We start from the raw sequence: 18580 nt of genomic DNA on the forward strand, positions 1-18580 counted from the left end.
AGGCAAACAAACACCTGCATAAGACAGGAAATCCAGTCAGACAACCAGCCTGCTGCTCTGTGATCCTCACGTTAGTCCAAAAGGACAACAGCAGAAGGAACTGTATGTCATTGGAGTTGAGTCAGCTGAACACGTCTGCTATCTGTACCTGCTTGTACACCATGAAATATGGGGATGAAAAGATTGTAGTGATCTGCTATATGTTTTTGTCTCTTGTAGCAACTAAACTTTGAAATGTAGGTCATGTACAGCAGGTTCAGACAGTATTTAGAACCCTCTGGCATTTTCCATTTTTTAATGTTGTATTACTGACTTAATGTTTGTAATGTAATATTAATTCATGGTTTAAACCGAATATAGTTCCTCGTAATGATGCAAGAGCCTGGCAGAGCTTATTATTTCACCGTTTTGCATGCTCAGCACAAAGTACTTGGTTGTGGTTGTTTTAACAGCTTTGTCGCTTTTTTAAAAACAATTGGGAAGCTTTGAGTGGCTGTAATCACCTTTCTGACCATTTTGCACTTCCAAGGTGGCGCTGTTGTTCACAGGAGAAGGTCATTTGGGCAGAGAAGCCCAGAAGTCCAGAAATTGGATGTACTGTTAATGACTAATTACTGCACAGTTGAAAGTGTGGCCAGTTTTATTGGGTGATAAGCCTGTTGACCTCTCCACATGTTTTTTTTTAACAACATCTTGATCTCCATGCTTGCAGTGCTTGCAGTGCTTACACTTGCAACTTTTAAAACATTTTGGTTTAGTTCATTCTAGATGAACCACAGATGTCTGGCTGGGTGTGTGATGATTAGACAGAATTTCATTTAAACAGACCAATTACTAGTCATTGGGAAAAGTTATGTGTTTCACAAAAGTGCTCAGAAACTCCAAGCTCACTGTGTGTCCCCTGAGATTTGATTGAAAGTTTGTCTGGGGACATGCACCATTAAAGCAGAGTATCTACTGGCCTGACTTTATGGTGGGTTTTACTTCATTGTCTAATCCTACTGGCCAAGTGTGTCAAAGCAGGTTAATACAGCCACAAATACAACAGTAAACTGGATGTCATCTGCCATTAAAAACCGCAACAAATGAAAAAGATGCCCCCCACCCTTCTGATGATGTCTACAAATCACATGCCACTGCTTAAAAAAATCAATGTATGTAGTCCAAACTAATCAATAATGGACTGAAATGTGTTTTAATGTATAACATTTATTTGGCCTTTTTTTCCCCCAGTGACTCTAAGCGTTAATACTTTCAAAGACATTGGATAGGTTGTTTTCATGCAGCAGAGAGACAAGACAAGGGCAGTCAGGCAGGATGGACCATCTTTCAGTATTTATTCATATTTATGGGTTGCAGTAATATGTGATTATATATATATATATATATATGTCTATGTGTTGTAATACTTGCTCAAAGTGACACTACCTCCATAAGTTGTATGTGCCTCTTTTTCTTTCCGTCTGTGTGTTTTGCAAACTAATGAGTCACCAAACAATCCTGAATGTCAACAGCAGTCTAACTCCTTTTTTTTTTTTTTTTTTTTTTTTTTACAATCTGCAAACGTAACCACACTTTTCTCCACTCTTCATCTAGTTCATTGTAACTATTTGAAAGCTTTACAATTACAGTGTATGTCAGCATGCTGGAGCAACACTTATTGACAAACAAAATACCCTGTGTTTTTTTTTTTTTCAATCTGAGTAAATTTTCACTGTTCAGCTCTTATTGCTCATTCGCTGTCTCATTTTTATATTCCAGGAAATTCCCTCTGAAGCAGGGAGTGTCTGCATATAAAATGGTCTGCAGTTCTCTGCTTCATAGGTCAGAAGCTTGTTTATTTTGTCTCTGTGGCTACGTTCAGTCCCAACCAAATGAACTTTTGTAGCAAAAAAAAAACAAAAAAAAAAAACAACAAAATCGAAAATAAAAGCTCCAATAATTGGCATGCATCTTATTGTGCATATGACTGTTTTGAACTTCCCTCTTTATTTCATCATTTTGGCACATTTTTCATTCAGTTGAATATGAACAAAATGTTAGTAATAATGATACATTTATACAATTATTCTGTTTTTTTAGTTGTTAATTTATTTACACGCATTTTTACTCTTATCTCTTATCTTTTTACTCTTACTCTCAGTTTTTTAAATAAGGGGGACTGCTCACCTCTCATCTCTTCTTTGGCCCCATTTTAGTCATACTTACACTACATTCACAAATCTTCAGATATCACATATAAACATATATAATCCCATGAAAAGGGGGGAAGATATATAAAAAAAAAAATACAAAAAAAAAAAAGAAAAGCAAAAATAAACAATCATGAACAGATTTGCTGCTTAAATGGGACTGCTAGCCAACACTGGTTGAGATGCCTTTATTCACTGTCTAATTATTTGCACTGTAGATGCCATGTCCTCCTCTATGACCATGGAAGGCCCCCGCAGTGCTTTTTCCACCTCTTCCAGCTCCACCATGCATTCCAGTACTTCAGCCAGTGACCAGAACCCAGTTCACAGCAACAATGTTGACCCAGAGGACACCAGGAATAGCAGAGCGGTACCAGAGGTTGTCGGAGCAGAAAGTGGGAATGGTAACGGCAGCAGTGGCGGTAACTGCAGGGGCAGCAGTGAGCTAGGTGGAGGAAGAGGTGCGACATCCCAGGAGGCCCAGCCACATCACCAAATGACCCCGTCTAAGCGCCGCACCGTGCTGAACATCTCTCCACCACCACAAGACTTGTTTGATGATAGCCTTATGTCCTGCCAGGAAGAAACATCTCTGGACTCAGAGCAGAGTAACAGCATCTGGATGGACGACTCTCTTTCCAACTTTAGTATCATGAGCACTGTTTCTTACAATGACAACACAGAGGTACCACGAAAGTCCCGCAAACGTACCCCTCGCCAGAGGCCTGGCCCCAAGTCTGTGCGTGCAGAGGAAGCCAGCATGGACGTGTTTGATGCAGACAGTGCCAAAGGCCCACACTTTGTCCTGTCACAACTAGGCCCTGACAGCAAGACGGGACCAAAAGGAAGGTTTGTGTAACCTGTAGATGTATTTAGCTTAAAGTAATTGACCTGTTTGATGTAACATGTCCATGTCTACATCTAACGAGTTTGTCAAAGGGGTCTATGGTCAAGTACAGATGGGTGAAGGATTAAAGGAAAAAACAACTTTAGGTGTCTTAGTAAAATATGAAGCCACCACCAGCTTCCAGGACAAAGTCTCTGAAGCTCTGCTGGAGGGATGGACACCATTATTCCAAAAGATAGTCTAGAGCTGCAACGATTAGTCAATAAACAGAAAATAAATCAGCAACTAATTCCATAAATGATTAATCGTGTCAGTCATTTTTCAATGCAAAAGTGCCAAATATTCTCTGGTTCCAGCTTCTCAGATGTGAGGATTTGTTGTTTTTCTTTGTCATATATATAACAGTCAACTATATATCTTTAGCTTGTTAATCGATAATGAAAATAATCAGCACTATGCTGCACTATGATGTTACCTCATTTAGCATTTTCATGGTGGTGGTGTTACACTTTGCTCTACAAATATGATTACAATCAGATCTGGTGACTGCAAAAGGTGGAGTGTATGATTCTCTTCATATCAAATATACATATATATATATATATATATATATATATATATATATATATATATATAAACCATTCAGTGAACCCTTGTGCTTTTTTTTCCATTCATTCAGGTTTTTCCTGTAATTTGACTCCAGTTAGTGAGTCCTTTACTCAGTACTTAACTAACTTTTTTTCATTTAATATTTTAACATTGGTAGTTGCATCAATGAGCTTTTAAGTTTGTACTCGGTGTATATTTTTATTACCATTGTCTTTAGTGTCCTTCGGGATAATCTCATACAGCACTCATCGTGATTGTCGAGAGGTATTATTGGGAAATAACACCTTGACACACACCAACAGATGGAAATCTTTAACAAACTACTCTGGCTCTAAATTTCCCACCACACTTTGACTGAAGAAGAGCGGTTAGATCAGAGGGGAGGGAGGGGCAGGATACTGAAGTACAAACAATGGTCAGCCACAGTGAATCACAGAGCCTCTCTCAAAGACCTAGGATAAGCAGAGCAGATTAAATAAACAGATAACTCTGAACGCTTTAAGAGCTGCAGATAGAATATGCTTGGTTGATGGAGGGCCTCTTAACTCTGCATTGCTCAGTGCACCATGGTAACTTCAGAGCTTTTTCACTGTTGCGGCTATGAGAGCAATTTTACTGCAGCAGGCCCCAGAACAATTTTCAGCTAGATATATAAACAGATATTTAATATTGACAGGGGTCATGTTGTGTCTTCCCTTCCCCTGAGTTGAATTCTGAACCTAAAGTTTGTGTCAGTAGTTGTATGGATTATCCTTTTGAATACAAGAGTGAGGATAGGGTCGTAATCTGTCAAAGTTACAGACATACTTTTTAATTCACCACATTGCAGGAAGATGCCGGCTAGGTTACATGTAGTGTAATGTCAGAAATGATAGAAGATGTTAGAGTTAAAAGGGATCTGCTTATGTCTCTGTCAAACTGGTCTTTGTTGCAGCTCTGATGATCCTCAGACAGCCAACCAGAAAGGAGGAACTCTTTCAATGCAATACCCACAGAAGAGTGAGGGGAAGGAGCTGAAGATCCTTGTCCAGCCTGAGACTCAGCACCGAGCCCGCTATCTGACTGAAGGCAGCAGAGGGTCAGTGAAGGACCGCACTCAGCAGGGCTTCCCTACTGTAAAGGTGACTGTTAAACCCCTGACACAGCCTCTATAATGAACTATGTCGTCAATGTTTCAGCTTTTCTGCTAGGCGTTTAACTTCACCTTCAACTTTTGCTTAAGGTTATGTTATCCAGTTTTTGTTTTACATCTGCCCTGCATTATGGCTTCCTATCATATTTATAGTTTATTTTAGTATATGCTATATATGTGGAGAGAGGAGTACCACTGTAAAACTGTTGTGGCCGAAAGGTTAAGACTGGATTTGGGGCTGTAACTGTAAGTGTAGCAGAGACTCAGCAGCAGAAGACAGTTGGGTAGGAGCAAGAACAAAGACATTGTCTTGCATTTGATCATCAATTTGGCCAGTTGCTGATCTGGAGTAGAATGTGGGCACAAACCCTGTGAGTTCTGCTGCATCAGATACTGGCTTGTTTGTACTGTCGGGGCTCAGGAGGAACACTTGAATCCGGATGCAGAACCAGGCAAAGAAGTCAGCAACAGAAGGTTACAGCAGAAGATAAGAAACACGAGCAGGCTTTTAGGAGGCTGACTAGATGGCACAAGAATGTGGATTTAAGATAGGCTAATACACAAACCAACAGTACTGGATGAAGGTATTGTAAATGGGCAGGACATATGAGACATGATTGCTTGATGAGAAGAAAACAAAATGCACTCGGGGAACACACTGAGGGCATCTGCTGGACAGGTAGGGAGATACATTTGTAAATCTGCAAAATGAGAAAGGTGTAGAGACACAGGAGCAAGTTCAGCTACAGGATAGTATAGAAAATGCTCTGGTCCCTATAAAGCAAATTTTGAAAAACTGTGGTTCATTGAAAAAAAAAAAGAACTGTCAACCAGAATGTATCATATTCAGACGGTTTCAGTGAGCCGACGTCTTTTAATTCCATGTCTTTTTTCACTTGCACAGCTGGAGGGGGTGAACGAGCCAGTGGTTTTGCAGGTATTTGTGGGCAACGATACTGGGCGTGTGAAGCCTCATGGATTTTACCAAGCCTGCAGGGTGACAGGCCGCAACACCACAGCCTGCAAGGAGGTGGACATTGATGGTACAACTGTCATTGAGGTGTCCATTGATCCAAGCACCAACATGACACTAGCGTATGTACTTTTCTTGAGCTCGAGAATGGGTAGTTTGTGTGATAATTTAAAATGTGATAAACCACAAACAGAGCCCCTTTTTCAGTGTTGCTTTTATGTGACTAGTTCACAGATTATTCTAATCAATTGCTTAGTAAAGCAATTGCATAATAGACCCATGTGAGCTGGAAGGTAGATTGAAATGTTTATACTTGTGTATTACATGTTGTAAAGAGCTGATAGTTCAGCAAATAAATTTGTGTTTGTTTTTTTTTTTCTCTGTGCAGGGTGGACTGTGTTGGGATCTTGAAGCTCCGTAATACTGATGTCGAAGCTCGTATTGGTGTCGCTGGATCCAAAAAGAAGAGCACACGCGCTCGGCTGGTGTTTCGGGTCAACATTCCTCGTTCAGATGGATCAGTGCTGACACTACAAACTCCCTCATCTCCAATCCTGTGCAGTATGTCAGCCTCCTTGTGTTTGTCTCTTTGAAATAATTATTATATTAATGCATAGACTGGTTGAACCATTGAACAATAAGGTATTAGATTGCAGATATTTCAAAGAAATAGATTCTATGGATTGTTGCGTTAATTAGCGTGTATTGTTTCACTATATGAAACCAGTTGCACTAAAATACAGAGTTTGAAATAGGTTAAACAAACAGTTGACCTGTAACCTACTTAGTTAATAATTACCATTTATTCTGTAAACTGAGGTATTTTCTTCTTCTGTTTTAACAGGAGAAGCCCTGTTTTTTAAAGTTTAGTTTAGCCTGAGGTCGGGAGACTGGTGTCCTTTGATGTCAGCATTTGGAGACAATGTGTAAAGATTCCTTCAGACCCGAGTGTTATTTAATAATGCGTACAGTATGAGGGTGTGGCTGGTTTCATAAACAGGAAAGACGCTTAGGGCCATAAGAAAAGTTTCTGTGTAAGTGGATTTGGGAGAGACAGGGGAGAAAGAGAAGGAAAGGACGAAACAATAGGGGTGTGTGGACCTCTATTGTTTACAGAGAGCCAGCATGCAATCCAGGGAAATATCTTTCCGCAAAATGAAAAAAATAGTAATCCCCCTTGGCATCTGTGTGTGTGTGTGTGTGTGTGTGTGTGTGTGTGTGTGTGTGTGTGTGTGTGTGTGTGTGTGTGTGTGTGTGTGTGTGTGTGTGTGAGAGAGAGAGAGAGTACTGAAAAAAGGGAAAAAGTGAAATGTGTTAGAGGAAAGGGGGAGTGGTCTTGAGCGTCAGCATATTTAAAGCCTCTTCGTCCATTTTGAAGGCCTGCGAGGAATATCCAACTATTCATGTATATATTTTTTTTGTAAGTCAATGCCGCCCTGATCATACAAGCCATGTTAAGCAATGGTCTTGAGCTGCAATGGGGGTGTTATTTGTTTCATAAGTAACAAATAAGTTGGTGTGAAAATGAGTGTTTTCATCAGTTAAATCCAGTAAAAAAAAAAAAAAGAAAAAAAGATGAACATAGGGTAACAGATTCCAACATCAAAGAACATCTCTTTAGCATTTGCAATGGTCTGATAGCTGCTAATGACAGATTCATGACTTCATGTATTCATGCATGTATGCATTGACGCTACAGCTATACACTGACTATAGAGTGTCCAAGAAAATCATTGTATCATGTTGAAGTGTTGTTGACAGACACTGTGAACGCCAAAAAAGCTTTTAACTAAATGCCCAATCATGTAAAAAGCATCTATGATAACTTTCCCCACTTCTTAGGGCTCAGCATAGTTAGTTTTTAACAATAATATCTGTATCTGAAAAAATCAGTAATACGCCACCCTGGGTGATGAAATGCATTGAGGAATAATCAACATCTTATTTTAATTTTTCCCTTCATTGTTTCAATCATGGGGAGCATTTCTTTGGGCTGTCCTCCTTGAAATAGGATTTAAATTACTATTGTGTCTTCTTAGAGCAGCAAACAACTTTTGTTAGTGACTCTAAATCTTGTGAAAATCATTGATCTGCTTCTTCAAAAAAACAAAAAAAGAAACAAAAAAAACGTCCTGATAGCTGACTGGTTAAGGCGCATATACCTGATAACTGCAAAGATCTTTCTTCTCTCTGACTGTCTCTGTGCAGTGCCTTCCAATTAAGGTGAAAATGCCAAAAATAATCATGGTGTTTTTATCTGGTCTGTTTGCAGCCCAGCCTGCAGGGGTGCCTGAAATCCTGAAGAAATCACTACACAGTAGCTCAGTGAGGGGAGGAGAAGAAGTCTTCATCATTGGCAAAAACTTTCTTAAAGACACCAAAGTCATATTTCATGAGAATGTTTCTGGTAAGAAATCAGTCTTTTTCAAATATTCTTGGCCAATGACATTTTAAGTTAATCCCTTTTTAATGTGGTGCTCTCCAACCAAACGCTATATCTTCTCTCCAGATGAGAAATCGTGGAAAGCAGAGGCTGAAATTGACATGGAGCTGTTTCACCAGGTAAAATGTGAATGTGAATGTTGTGTATTGCAACAAATGATTAATGCCAATTACTAATGAGCTGAGTAGATAGAAGCAGCCGTTCCAGATTTGTATTGGACTTGTAATCATGTAATCATCTTAAATGGTTCAAAGGTTTGAGTAGTCTCATTGTTTTCTGACCTAATTACACTCAGTCTCTGAGCATGTACTGAGTGTGTCTCAACAGTCTAGTTTAAACCTTTTCCCTTATAAACAAAATAAGTAGATGAATTCATAAATCTGCAGTTGGTAGAAAAGCATCTTTTGTTTTTATTGAAGCTACACTGAAAACAAATGTTTTGTTTACATGGTATGTATCTTGAAGGCCTAACAAGTATGTTGAATTTTGTAACTCAAAAATCATGCATCAAAACATGCACTGTTGAAGTTGGCCAGTGTTATTCATAACTGAATGCTGAGTAATCACATTTACATTACAACCTACTGCAATCACAGAAATGAGCAACACTGTGTTCATGGTGTGTTGATAAAGCATGAGACACAAACATATTGATGACCTGCTCAATCAAATGTTGTTCCACACTGTAGGAGGTGGTCAAAAACATTAGTGTAATATTTTTTCATCTAATTAAATAATTAAACAGTTAAACTTCTTTAACTGCAAGTTTATTAATTTTTTACTCACTCTTTGACTCTGATTAGATAAGTGCTGATAGGGGCGTCGTGTAGCGTAGTGGTCTAAGCAGGCGCCCCATGTGTAGAGGCTACAGTCCTCGCTGCAGTCGGCCCCGGTTCGAATCCCGCATCGCACGGCCTTTTGCTGCATGTCATTCCCCCTCTCTCTGCCTCCCTGCTTCCTGTCACTCTCCACTATACTGTCCATTAAAGGCATAAAAAGCCCAAAAATATACTTAAAAAAAAAAAAAAAAAAGATAAGTGCTGATAGACATACTGCTGTCCCACTGTTGCATTTTTTTCTTGTTTGCTGACATAATTTTTCATATGATCATCCCAAAGAATCACTTGATAGTGAAGGTGCCTCCGTACCAGAATCAGGCCATCACCTCTGCAGTGTGTGTGGGAATCTATGTGGTGACGAATGCTGGGAGATCCCATGATGTCCAGCCTTTTACCTACACTCAAGATCCAGGTTGTTATCTGTTCATTTCAGTTAATCTATGAAATTACAATATGTTTCAAAAGCGCAATACACAGCCCATTTCCAAACACATCCACATTCAAGACCTTTGAAAGATATGACCAACCAAGTAACTGTGTAAATGGACTGTGTCATCTACAGTCTTTTACACCACATGACTGTCATGTAAGGATATTTCTGAAGATTTTTTTTTCCTGTATTGTTGACTCTGGAATCTGTTGATGTTTGTGTTGCAGCAAAACAAGATGTCCCAGTGAAGAAAGAGATGCCTTCTCCAGTGAAGACTTGTACTTTTGATGAACAAATTAAAGGTTATTTTCCTTTTGTGCGCAATTCAGAAGAAAAAATATTTATACAAATGAGTTGAGTTCTGGAGTCTCCCATCAGGCTTTGTGTGCCTTGCATTTGACAGCTGTTTATTTCCTTATACATTGTATACACACACTGTACAGTGAGCTTTTAGCTTACAATGGCTAAAAACAGCTGGAAAAAATAAAACATTTTAAGAATAATATTTAATATTATTTAATATTTATTTGTTTAATGTATAATAATAAGTCCTTTGCTCTTGTTCCTACAGTTCTAGATGGTGCCTTGATTCCCTCTATGCTGCCTTTAGTGAAGAGAGAGGATGTCACTCCGATGGAGGTGACCAGCAACCTCCAGTCCTCTGGAGTATTTAAGGTGATGTATTGATCCATTACCTCAGTAAAGGCCTCATTAATAACTTTTACGTTGTGAAAACAATTTAACTGGGTTGGATTGATTTGATATTTCAAATTACATAAACCTTCAGAAAAATTAACTTCATGCTTAGTGTCCTTAAGTGGAGTGTTCTTGTACATATAGGTTTAACAATTGAAGATGCCGCAGTAGTTTTGCAAGTTTTGCAAAGACAGAAATAAAGCACCTTTTATTTTGTGTTTCCAACAGACAGGTGACCTGTGTCCAGCCCAGCAGAACCCAGACATGACTGCAGGACATCTAAATAAAAACAGACCATTCTCCAACAACCTGTCTCAGCCTGCAAGTGACCCTGACAAAAGCCAGGCTCCTGTTTTTACCAACACTGAACCCTTAAGCACCATCCAGAAACAGGACATTGCTGCCACCAGTTCATTCTCTGTCCCTGCAGACTCCCTTCTCCAGCAAGGCTCACAGCAGTTCCTCCTGGAGCCCAGAGAAGGCCTCAGGCAGGAGAGGCCAGGCAGTGGCTCTGGAGCTGTTGGGAGGCTGTGTGGTGAACCCGCACCCCAGCAGCAGCAGCTGCCGCTGTTCCCTCCAGATGAAGTGGCTCAGCTGGAGGAGGCAGTGAGACAGCTAAAAGCCAAGGGGTTCTGTAGCTTACCACTGCAATCTGACAACTCAATGGCCAAACAGCAGCAGCAACACATCCAGCACCAACAACAGATCCAAAAACAGCAAATTCAGCAGCAACAACAGCAACAGATGCAGCAACAACAGCTTCAACAGCAACAGCAGCAGCAGCAGCAGCAGCAGCAGCAGCAGCAGCAGCAGCAACAACAGGTGTTGGAGAATTTACAGCAGCAGCTTTTCCAGTCACAGATTCAGATGCAGTGCGGCATGTTTCAGGATGCATCCCAGGGCAAGAATGCAGAACAGCAAGGCTCATCACAAGGAGTGGTGCCAAACCAGGGATCTCTCTTCCAGCAGGCCCAACAGCAGCAGCAACAACAGCAACAGCAGCAACAAGCAGCTCTCTTTCAGCAGGCAAATGACCTACTTTCTATTCAGACCAACTTCCTTCAGCAGACACCCTCTCACCCTTCACCACCCATGTTCCACAATCCAAGCTCTTTGGCTGAGACACAAGATCCACAGGGAGCTCTTTTTCAGAAAGCGTCTCAGGAGCAGGTCCAGGCCGCTCTCTTCCAAAACACCATGACAGTACTACAGTCTCCAGAGCAACAACCCTCAACCCCTGGACTTTTCCTCCCCCAGACCTCCCTGCCCACTCAGCTTACAACCAGCAGCTCTCAGCAACAGCAGCAGCAACAACAACAACAACAACAACAACAGCAACAACAACAACAACAACAACAACAGCAGCAGCAGCAGCAACTGGCCTTCCTCAGTGCTCTGCAACCCCCTGCCCCTGAACCACAATCTGTATTTCAGGCTCAGACTCAGCTCTCCCCGATCCAGCAGAGAAGTCCAATGGAGCAGCAACAGCCCTCCCAGCCTCAGCCCCACACACAGCCAACCCAACAGGCTTCCCTGTTTCAAAACATCTCCCCACATCCATCTGCAAACACACTCTCTCCAGGCCAGCAGCAGCAACAGCAGGCTGGCCTGCTGTTTTGCAACAACACCCTTTCCACACCAGACCAGGCCTCCAGCCTTCTGTTCAGCAGCCAGGGCCAGATGCCTCCTTTGACCAGCAGCAGTCTAGTTCCTCAAGAGCCCCAAAACCCCTCTCTGCTCTTTTCCCAAGCCAGTATGGTGACAGTAACCCAGCAGGATCGCTCTGAGCCCATGGCATTAGGGAACCCCAACGACCCAAGACAGCAAGTCATGTTTCAGGGGCAACAGCCTATGCAGCTGGGCAGCAGCTCAAACAACCGGCAGGAGCAGCCTGTAGGCCTCTTCATGCCTCAGTCCAATATGGCTTCTCTGCAGGGGGGACTAGCTCAAGAGCTAACGCAGTCAGCCATATTTGCCTCACAGAACGGTGTGGCAAACCTACAGACGACCACCTCATCCCCCGTTCAACAGCCAGGAACTCTCTTTCAAACTGCTGTGAGTGGGAGCATCAGTCAACCCAGCCAGCCCCAACAACCTGGCCTGTTCCTTTTTGGGATTCAGAATGGTAAGAAATTGATAGCCTAGGTGTACGTCCTTGAAACTGTTGAGATTACAGTGAAATTTGACGGGTGGCCAAAAGCATCATTCCAAAGTAACACTAACAATTCTGCTCAATGTATAAGTAGACACTATTTGTGAAAATGTTGGCCATATCAACTTAAAAGGTGATGTCATTGTTGTGTTTACAGCTTGTTTCTGCTGCCTCCAAGTGGCCAAAAATCAGTTAATTTAGTTTCATGTGACTCAGAAAAGATAAGAGAGTTAGGAAATGAGAAAGTAGATAGGGAACCTTTAAATCCTCTCTCAGAAACTGAATTGTTGCAGTGATTCACAAATTTCACAATTCATTTATCAATTCATTGTCCAATAAAATGTAAAGTTCCTCATCTATTTATAAGTTTTTCAAAGGCTTTTTAGGTCCTCTATGAATGTGGTAAGAATTCATGACAATTAATATTCATGCTTCAGAAGAATCATATCACTATATGACAATATTATGATATCTAGACTATTCATAGACTATTCATTGTCCAAGCTGATGACTGAAACACACGCAATCCATATTTTGTGTTGTGTAAACTTATAAAATCACAAAGCAACCAGGCACATCAAACTCATTAACTGAAACTAAATAAATATCCCTCCTTTCACCACATCACCCCCGTCCTCCAGCAGCTCTACTGGCTCCCAGTCAAATTCCGTATCACGTTCAAAATCCTTCTTTATACATTCAAAGCCATTCACAACCTCGCCCCCCCCCCCCTATCTGGTTGATCTCCTCCGCATTACCACCTCCTCTCGTTCCCTCAGGTCTTCCTCCTCCCTTTACCTCTCTATGCCATCTGCCCGCCTCAGCACCATGGGGAGCAGAGCTTTCAGCCGCTCTGCTCCCCAACTCTGGAACTCTCTCCCACCAGACATCCGTAACATTGTTTCTTTACCCCAGTTCAAATCAAGACTCAAAACTCATCTGTTTCAATCTGCATATTCGCCGTAATTTCATTGTTTTCTTTTTAACTGTCTGTTGTTTTTATTATTTTTATTGTGTTTTTAATCTTCTGTAAAGTGTCATTGAGTGCTGTGAAAGGTGCTGCCAAATAAAATGTATTATTATTATTATTATTATTATTTTGACTTATCTGTTCCCTCCTCACAGGATGTGGCCAGTTGATGAACACACCTGGAAACACGCTGTCGGATCAGATAATAGCCATCAGCCAGTCTGGTCAGAACCAAAGAGAGAGTGGCGCACACATCCAGTCCCTGCTCAGCCAGTCCCTGTCTCAGTCTGGGACTGTGCAGAACAGCATGTCTGCCTCGCAGAACATGGAGAAGATCGATGACCTGCTGGTCAGTCTGCAGGAGTCCGGCAGCAACTTAACTCGTTCATACTAACCTTCATAAAGGTTCACGGATTTGTCTTTTATTTTTTACTGATAATATTTGGAATAATTGTAAAAAGTCAAAGTGTTGTCTATTGAAAATTCCATGCAGGTAAACGTTAATGAATTAGCCTGAGAGAAAATTAGCATTATGAGCTTATATCTGGTCACCAAATGTTTTTCTGCTAACCCATCATTTGAAACTGAGGAATTATTAGGAAAGAACTAGCTAAACATTTCTGCTGGCCTTTGCTGAGCCAGTCTCTTCCCAAAAAGACATAGCAGTATAGTAAGTGACATAAATGTTAATGTTTATAAAGACAAACTGGAGAAATGGATATCCAGATAGTGAACTAGGAATTGGGTGTGGGGTTTTTTGGCTGAGCGGGTTGACCAAGAAAAGCAAATGTCTCTTACTAACTTAATGACTGACTGACTTCCCATTGTTTAAACAAACATGTGAAAATTGAGGTGGACTCCAGATGAGAACAACAATGAGAAAAATTGTCATTACTGTCCGATGAGAGAGCTGGAATTCGGCCCTTTTCTCCAGCTTTCCCTCTAGAGGACAGTAACTTGCCAGACTGGGAATTCATTTAACTTGTGAAGTTTTGTTTATATCTGTAAGTAGATTGTCAGTGATCTGCACAATCTTCTGTTTTTTTTCTATAGTGTTGTCAAAAAGTGTTTAGTGGTTTCCACTATATAGTGCTCCCTTCAATACTTTTTTTGTAATGTTTTTGTAGTATGGAGGGTGGAGTATGCGGTATGGCAGGAAAGTTTGGACAGACTGTGGTATGAATGATTAGATACGTCAAAGAAGTCGAAGGTAACCGCTGTTGACATGGTTTGAAATGATTTTCGCAACAGTGCAGAAAGTGTAGTGAAAGAAGGTCAGAGGGATAGAGAGAAGGCAGGGAATTGTAAGTAACAAGTAGAAGACTGCAGGCTACAGAAATAAATAGAAACATTTTACTACACTAATCTGGTGTGTAGTCGAAAACAGGTGTCTATCACGTATGTGGGTGCTTATTATTTCAATGTTGTAGCAGCTAGTTTGCGCCTGATATGAATAAATTCACTCTAGCTGTCTGCACACGGTGCACACAGTGACTTAGGTTTTCGTTAATGGGATGAAATTGCACTCAGCAGGTTCATAAGTAACGTAATGTAGTAATTTTTGCTATCTACGAAAAACCTGGCTAACTTAAGTCTAGACTTGTTTAGGCCTGTTTGGTACAGTAATACCTATAAAAGAATATTTGTAGTTCAGTGAGCAGCTGTCAGTGTGGCAGTGTAGTGAAGATGGTCACCTCCAGCTGTGAAACATATCTTTCTATATTAGATACTTTGCCATCTCCATGATGCAAACATGTGTTCAGGCTAACATTTAGTCTATTCATCAAAACCAAACTGTGTTGGGTTGCTACTTTTTACAACAGATTCTCATTTTCATGCATTACAAAGAGATTCATCTTTTTAAGAAAGTGTGACAGTAGAAATATACAAACACAAATACTGGCTGAGATTTTCTTTTTTACATGTATATTCAGCACTTTATGGTGCTGTTCTTTGTGACCACTGAACTCATCCAGGGTACAGAACAGTCCCGCAAGAGGTGGCTTTTTTATGACAGCCACCTCTTCCTCATTGTTTACAGTGAAGAATACACATTTTTAGAAATGCACTTGGATCAGAAATGATTGTCATTACTGTCCTGTGTTTGCCTGGCAACATCTTTGTAGTCAAGCAGACTTGCAAAAATATCTCAACTAGAATTTCTTTTAAGCCAGTATCAGCGCATCTCATCGCCAGCCAGGTTACAACTACTACTTTTCATTCCCCAAACCTAATGCATTATTTATTCCTGATAACCAGCTTAAAAATCTGGACAAATGAGGAAAAATGTGGATCAAGACATTTTTATTCAAATATTGTAATTTTAGTGGACATATAACTCTTATTTACACAACTACAGTAGCAAGAGTAGAATGTAATATAGTATATTAATATAATATTTGTCATAAGGGTTAGATCATTATGTGTTTCACTGTCATTTTGATGGCATCATTCTGCGTCAGGCACGCATGAACTGGAATAGTATTCTTAAACCAGCTAGAAAAGAGCCTTTCACCAGTTTTATTAATGTGATGGGTTTAGTAAATGTTGAGGAGAAGCAATAGTTTGTTGGCTACAACTGCACAATATATATCTCATCTGGGTTAAGGTATTAACATGCAGGAATAGAGCCCATTTACATGTTTTCTTGTAAATGCAAACTGTAAATGTCTACAGATTTAATTCTCCTCTGCAGTTGGCCAGTGGCCTCAGGACCAAAGTTTGACTCGAATCTTGCTTTGCATAGATCCTGATGACAGGCCAGTTTTATGGCTCACAAGCTTTTCTTTTCTTTTTTTTTTTTTTCCTACTTGCAATTTTACTTTTTTAGAAAAACATAGACAATTTTTTTTCCTCCTAAATATACAGATGTCATTGTTAGGCACAATGTCCTGCTGTCACACTTTTCTTTCTGTTTGTTTGTTGTGTTGTTTTGGAAAAAAAACAAAAAAAAAACATGTCATGGTTAGTTTTACTGTAAGTGTATGCATGAACAAGGGGCTGGTCTCTGATGATGACAGAATTAGCTCAGTTTAATGCCTTGTCTTGTTTTCTCTGTACAGTTTGTTAGAAATACATAAACACAGTTACATTTTATACACTTTGAAATCAGAAACAGCTGTTGTTTTATGATGGAGATTATGTAAACTTGACTAATGTGATTTATGGAACTACAGTGTGTGTGTCTGAGCAGTCTGAGTGGTATTTAAAGGGACCCTACTCCTGAAGGAACGTGACTTTGGAGCAAAGAGCTATCTGTGATTGGCTTTCTTCATCTTGTGAAATAGAAGAACTAAGATTTCCAGTGTTGAGTATTTATGATTTTATTTGTTTTTGTTTTTGTTTTACAAAGTTTTTATCGGTGTAGTTCCTGCGCCTCTTTTTGGAGAAGCATATCTAATTTATTTGTGTGTTGGTTATTATCTAAATTGTTTCCCGTAATCATAGTTGTGTTCAGATCTTTCATTTTCTAACTGTACTGATGACAGCAGGATGACTCTGAATAATATATACATTCCTGTGCACAGTTACTCCTTTGTGACTTAGATGAATTAATATACACCTTAATGTACATATCATGTGTTTAAGGCTTGTAATTGGACAGCTGGTGCTGTAGTCCTTTATGACCACAGCAGGGAAAAATGGCACCAAACTTTTAACTGCTTTTACTGTCAAAATAAAAAAAAAAAATCCTTTAAAGTAGGACCAACAAATTTCAGTATTCTTACCATGAATATAGTACTGAATGTAATTATACAGCATGGCTGTAATGTCTCACTTACATCCCGAATGTTCTTTTATACACATATTGGGGAGGTAATCATTTTTTTGGAATTACAGTTTCCTCATTTGTGTATTTATAATGTAACTGGAGATCACAAATATATAAGAGCGTTACTCTTTATACTGTCATTACTAATTGTATGGAAAAGAGGGGGATTGTTGAAAAAGTTCTCATTTTTTTCAAGATGCTACAAACTCTTAAGTTTCTCTGTTTCATGCAATAGAACAAGATGCGGCTTTCTTTTAACATTGCCAGTTAATTAAAAATCAACAAACTGAGTTTGCTATTTTAGATGTTTAAACAGTTCATTTTTTCCTAAAATGTCACTTTGGACACTAGTTTATGCTGTACATGTGCCCTGAGGAGATGTTGTAGTATCAACCAGATTGATGTTTTACCATTCTTGTCTGTTTAACAAGTTGCAGGCCCCACCCGCGATGATTAGTTCTCATTAACTAGAATGTTTTAAGCCATAAGATTTTAAGTGTGCTTTAAGTACTCGACAACAGTGACCAGATAAATGTGGTTGTGGTTGATAAATGTGTTGTGCAATTTCTGTCATGCATCTAACTTGTTTGTACTGAAGTATCCATTGCATTTATGTCATACAATGTAGATGCAGACAATTTTTCTCTGAAACTGCTATGCAGCTAATATACTGTAAATGTAGATCTGTTAGTTTTTGAATATATATTTTTCTATATAGCCTCTCCTGTTTTCAACATAAAGGAGATACCAAAATAGATGTTCTTTCTATTATTTATGTTGCTTGCTGAAACATTTTCTGATGCTTTGAGTGCTGCCTGAAACTGCTTTTAAACCTTTTACTCAGTTAAAATCCAAATTTCTCTTCTCAGCAGCCATCTTTTTTTTGTTTTTGCTTTTTTTGGTGAGACAAGGGTCACTAATTGTTTGTCAGTCTTCTTTATTCCATTCTTGCTTGTAGGGTTCATGTGGAGGTTTGTGTTATATCCAGGCTTACTGTTTACTAGTGCAGGGGTTCCTAGTCTTTCTGATTTCTGTCAGGGCCTCTGAGTTACCAGATGTCATATCATTCTCACATATCTTATTCAGACCAGTAAACATCAATGCATGCTAGATTTGTTTGCCTTGTAATTTAGAAATGGTGTGAATGACAAATTCTACAAAACATCAATATTCAGTGTCATTCGTCCCTAAATTTGTTCTTATGTTATCTAATATTGCTGTGTTAGTCTAATATTATCAATTTCCAATACCATATACTTACTCCACACCTCTGTAACATCTTAAATCTGTTCACTCTGAACACAAGAGAACCACTCTACTAGTAAACAGCTTTTGTTTAGTCCTGGAAGTAGCAAGGGGGAAATTTTTTCCTTTTTGTTTCTAACTATGTGAACAATTGTCAAATAACCCCCCTTGGGAGAAAACACCTTTCTATATATTTGGCTTTTGTTCGGACATTTTTATTCTCTTGCAAATAATTTTTTGTAAACTTGCTGCTATCTATATTAAACATATATACTTTAAA

The 18580-nt window shown here is 39.6% G+C and overlaps 1 protein-coding gene across 4 annotated transcripts in view; it reads left to right on the forward strand.

The window, feature by feature from the left end:
* The window catches only part of nfat5b (nuclear factor of activated T cells 5b), a 35361-nt gene extending 16781 nt beyond the window's left edge, over positions 1-18580 (forward strand). For 3 of the 4 annotated variants that reach the window (XM_056392445.1, XM_056392578.1, XM_056392532.1), the window contains exons 3-13: positions 2411-3041; positions 4583-4769; positions 5685-5875; positions 6142-6314; positions 8026-8160; positions 8263-8315; positions 9315-9447; positions 9693-9767; positions 10037-10140; positions 10390-12286; positions 13439-18580. In XM_056392445.1, coding sequence (XP_056248420.1) covers positions 2411-3041; positions 4583-4769; positions 5685-5875; positions 6142-6314; positions 8026-8160; positions 8263-8315; positions 9315-9447; positions 9693-9767; positions 10037-10140; positions 10390-12286; positions 13439-13677 — 3818 coding nt within the window. In that variant the 3' untranslated portion in view covers positions 13678-18580. Of the gene's footprint in view, positions 1-1761; positions 1825-2410; positions 3042-4582; positions 4770-5684; positions 5876-6141; positions 6315-8025; positions 8161-8262; positions 8316-9314; positions 9448-9692; positions 9768-10036; positions 10141-10389; positions 12287-13438 lie in introns of all 4 variants that reach the window. The other variant, XM_056392624.1, reaches the window with a different exon arrangement.

Source organism: Seriola aureovittata, chromosome 1 (genome assembly GCF_021018895.1).
Source record: "Seriola aureovittata isolate HTS-2021-v1 ecotype China chromosome 1, ASM2101889v1, whole genome shotgun sequence".
NCBI classification, from domain to species: domain Eukaryota; kingdom Metazoa; phylum Chordata; class Actinopteri; order Carangiformes; family Carangidae; genus Seriola; species Seriola aureovittata.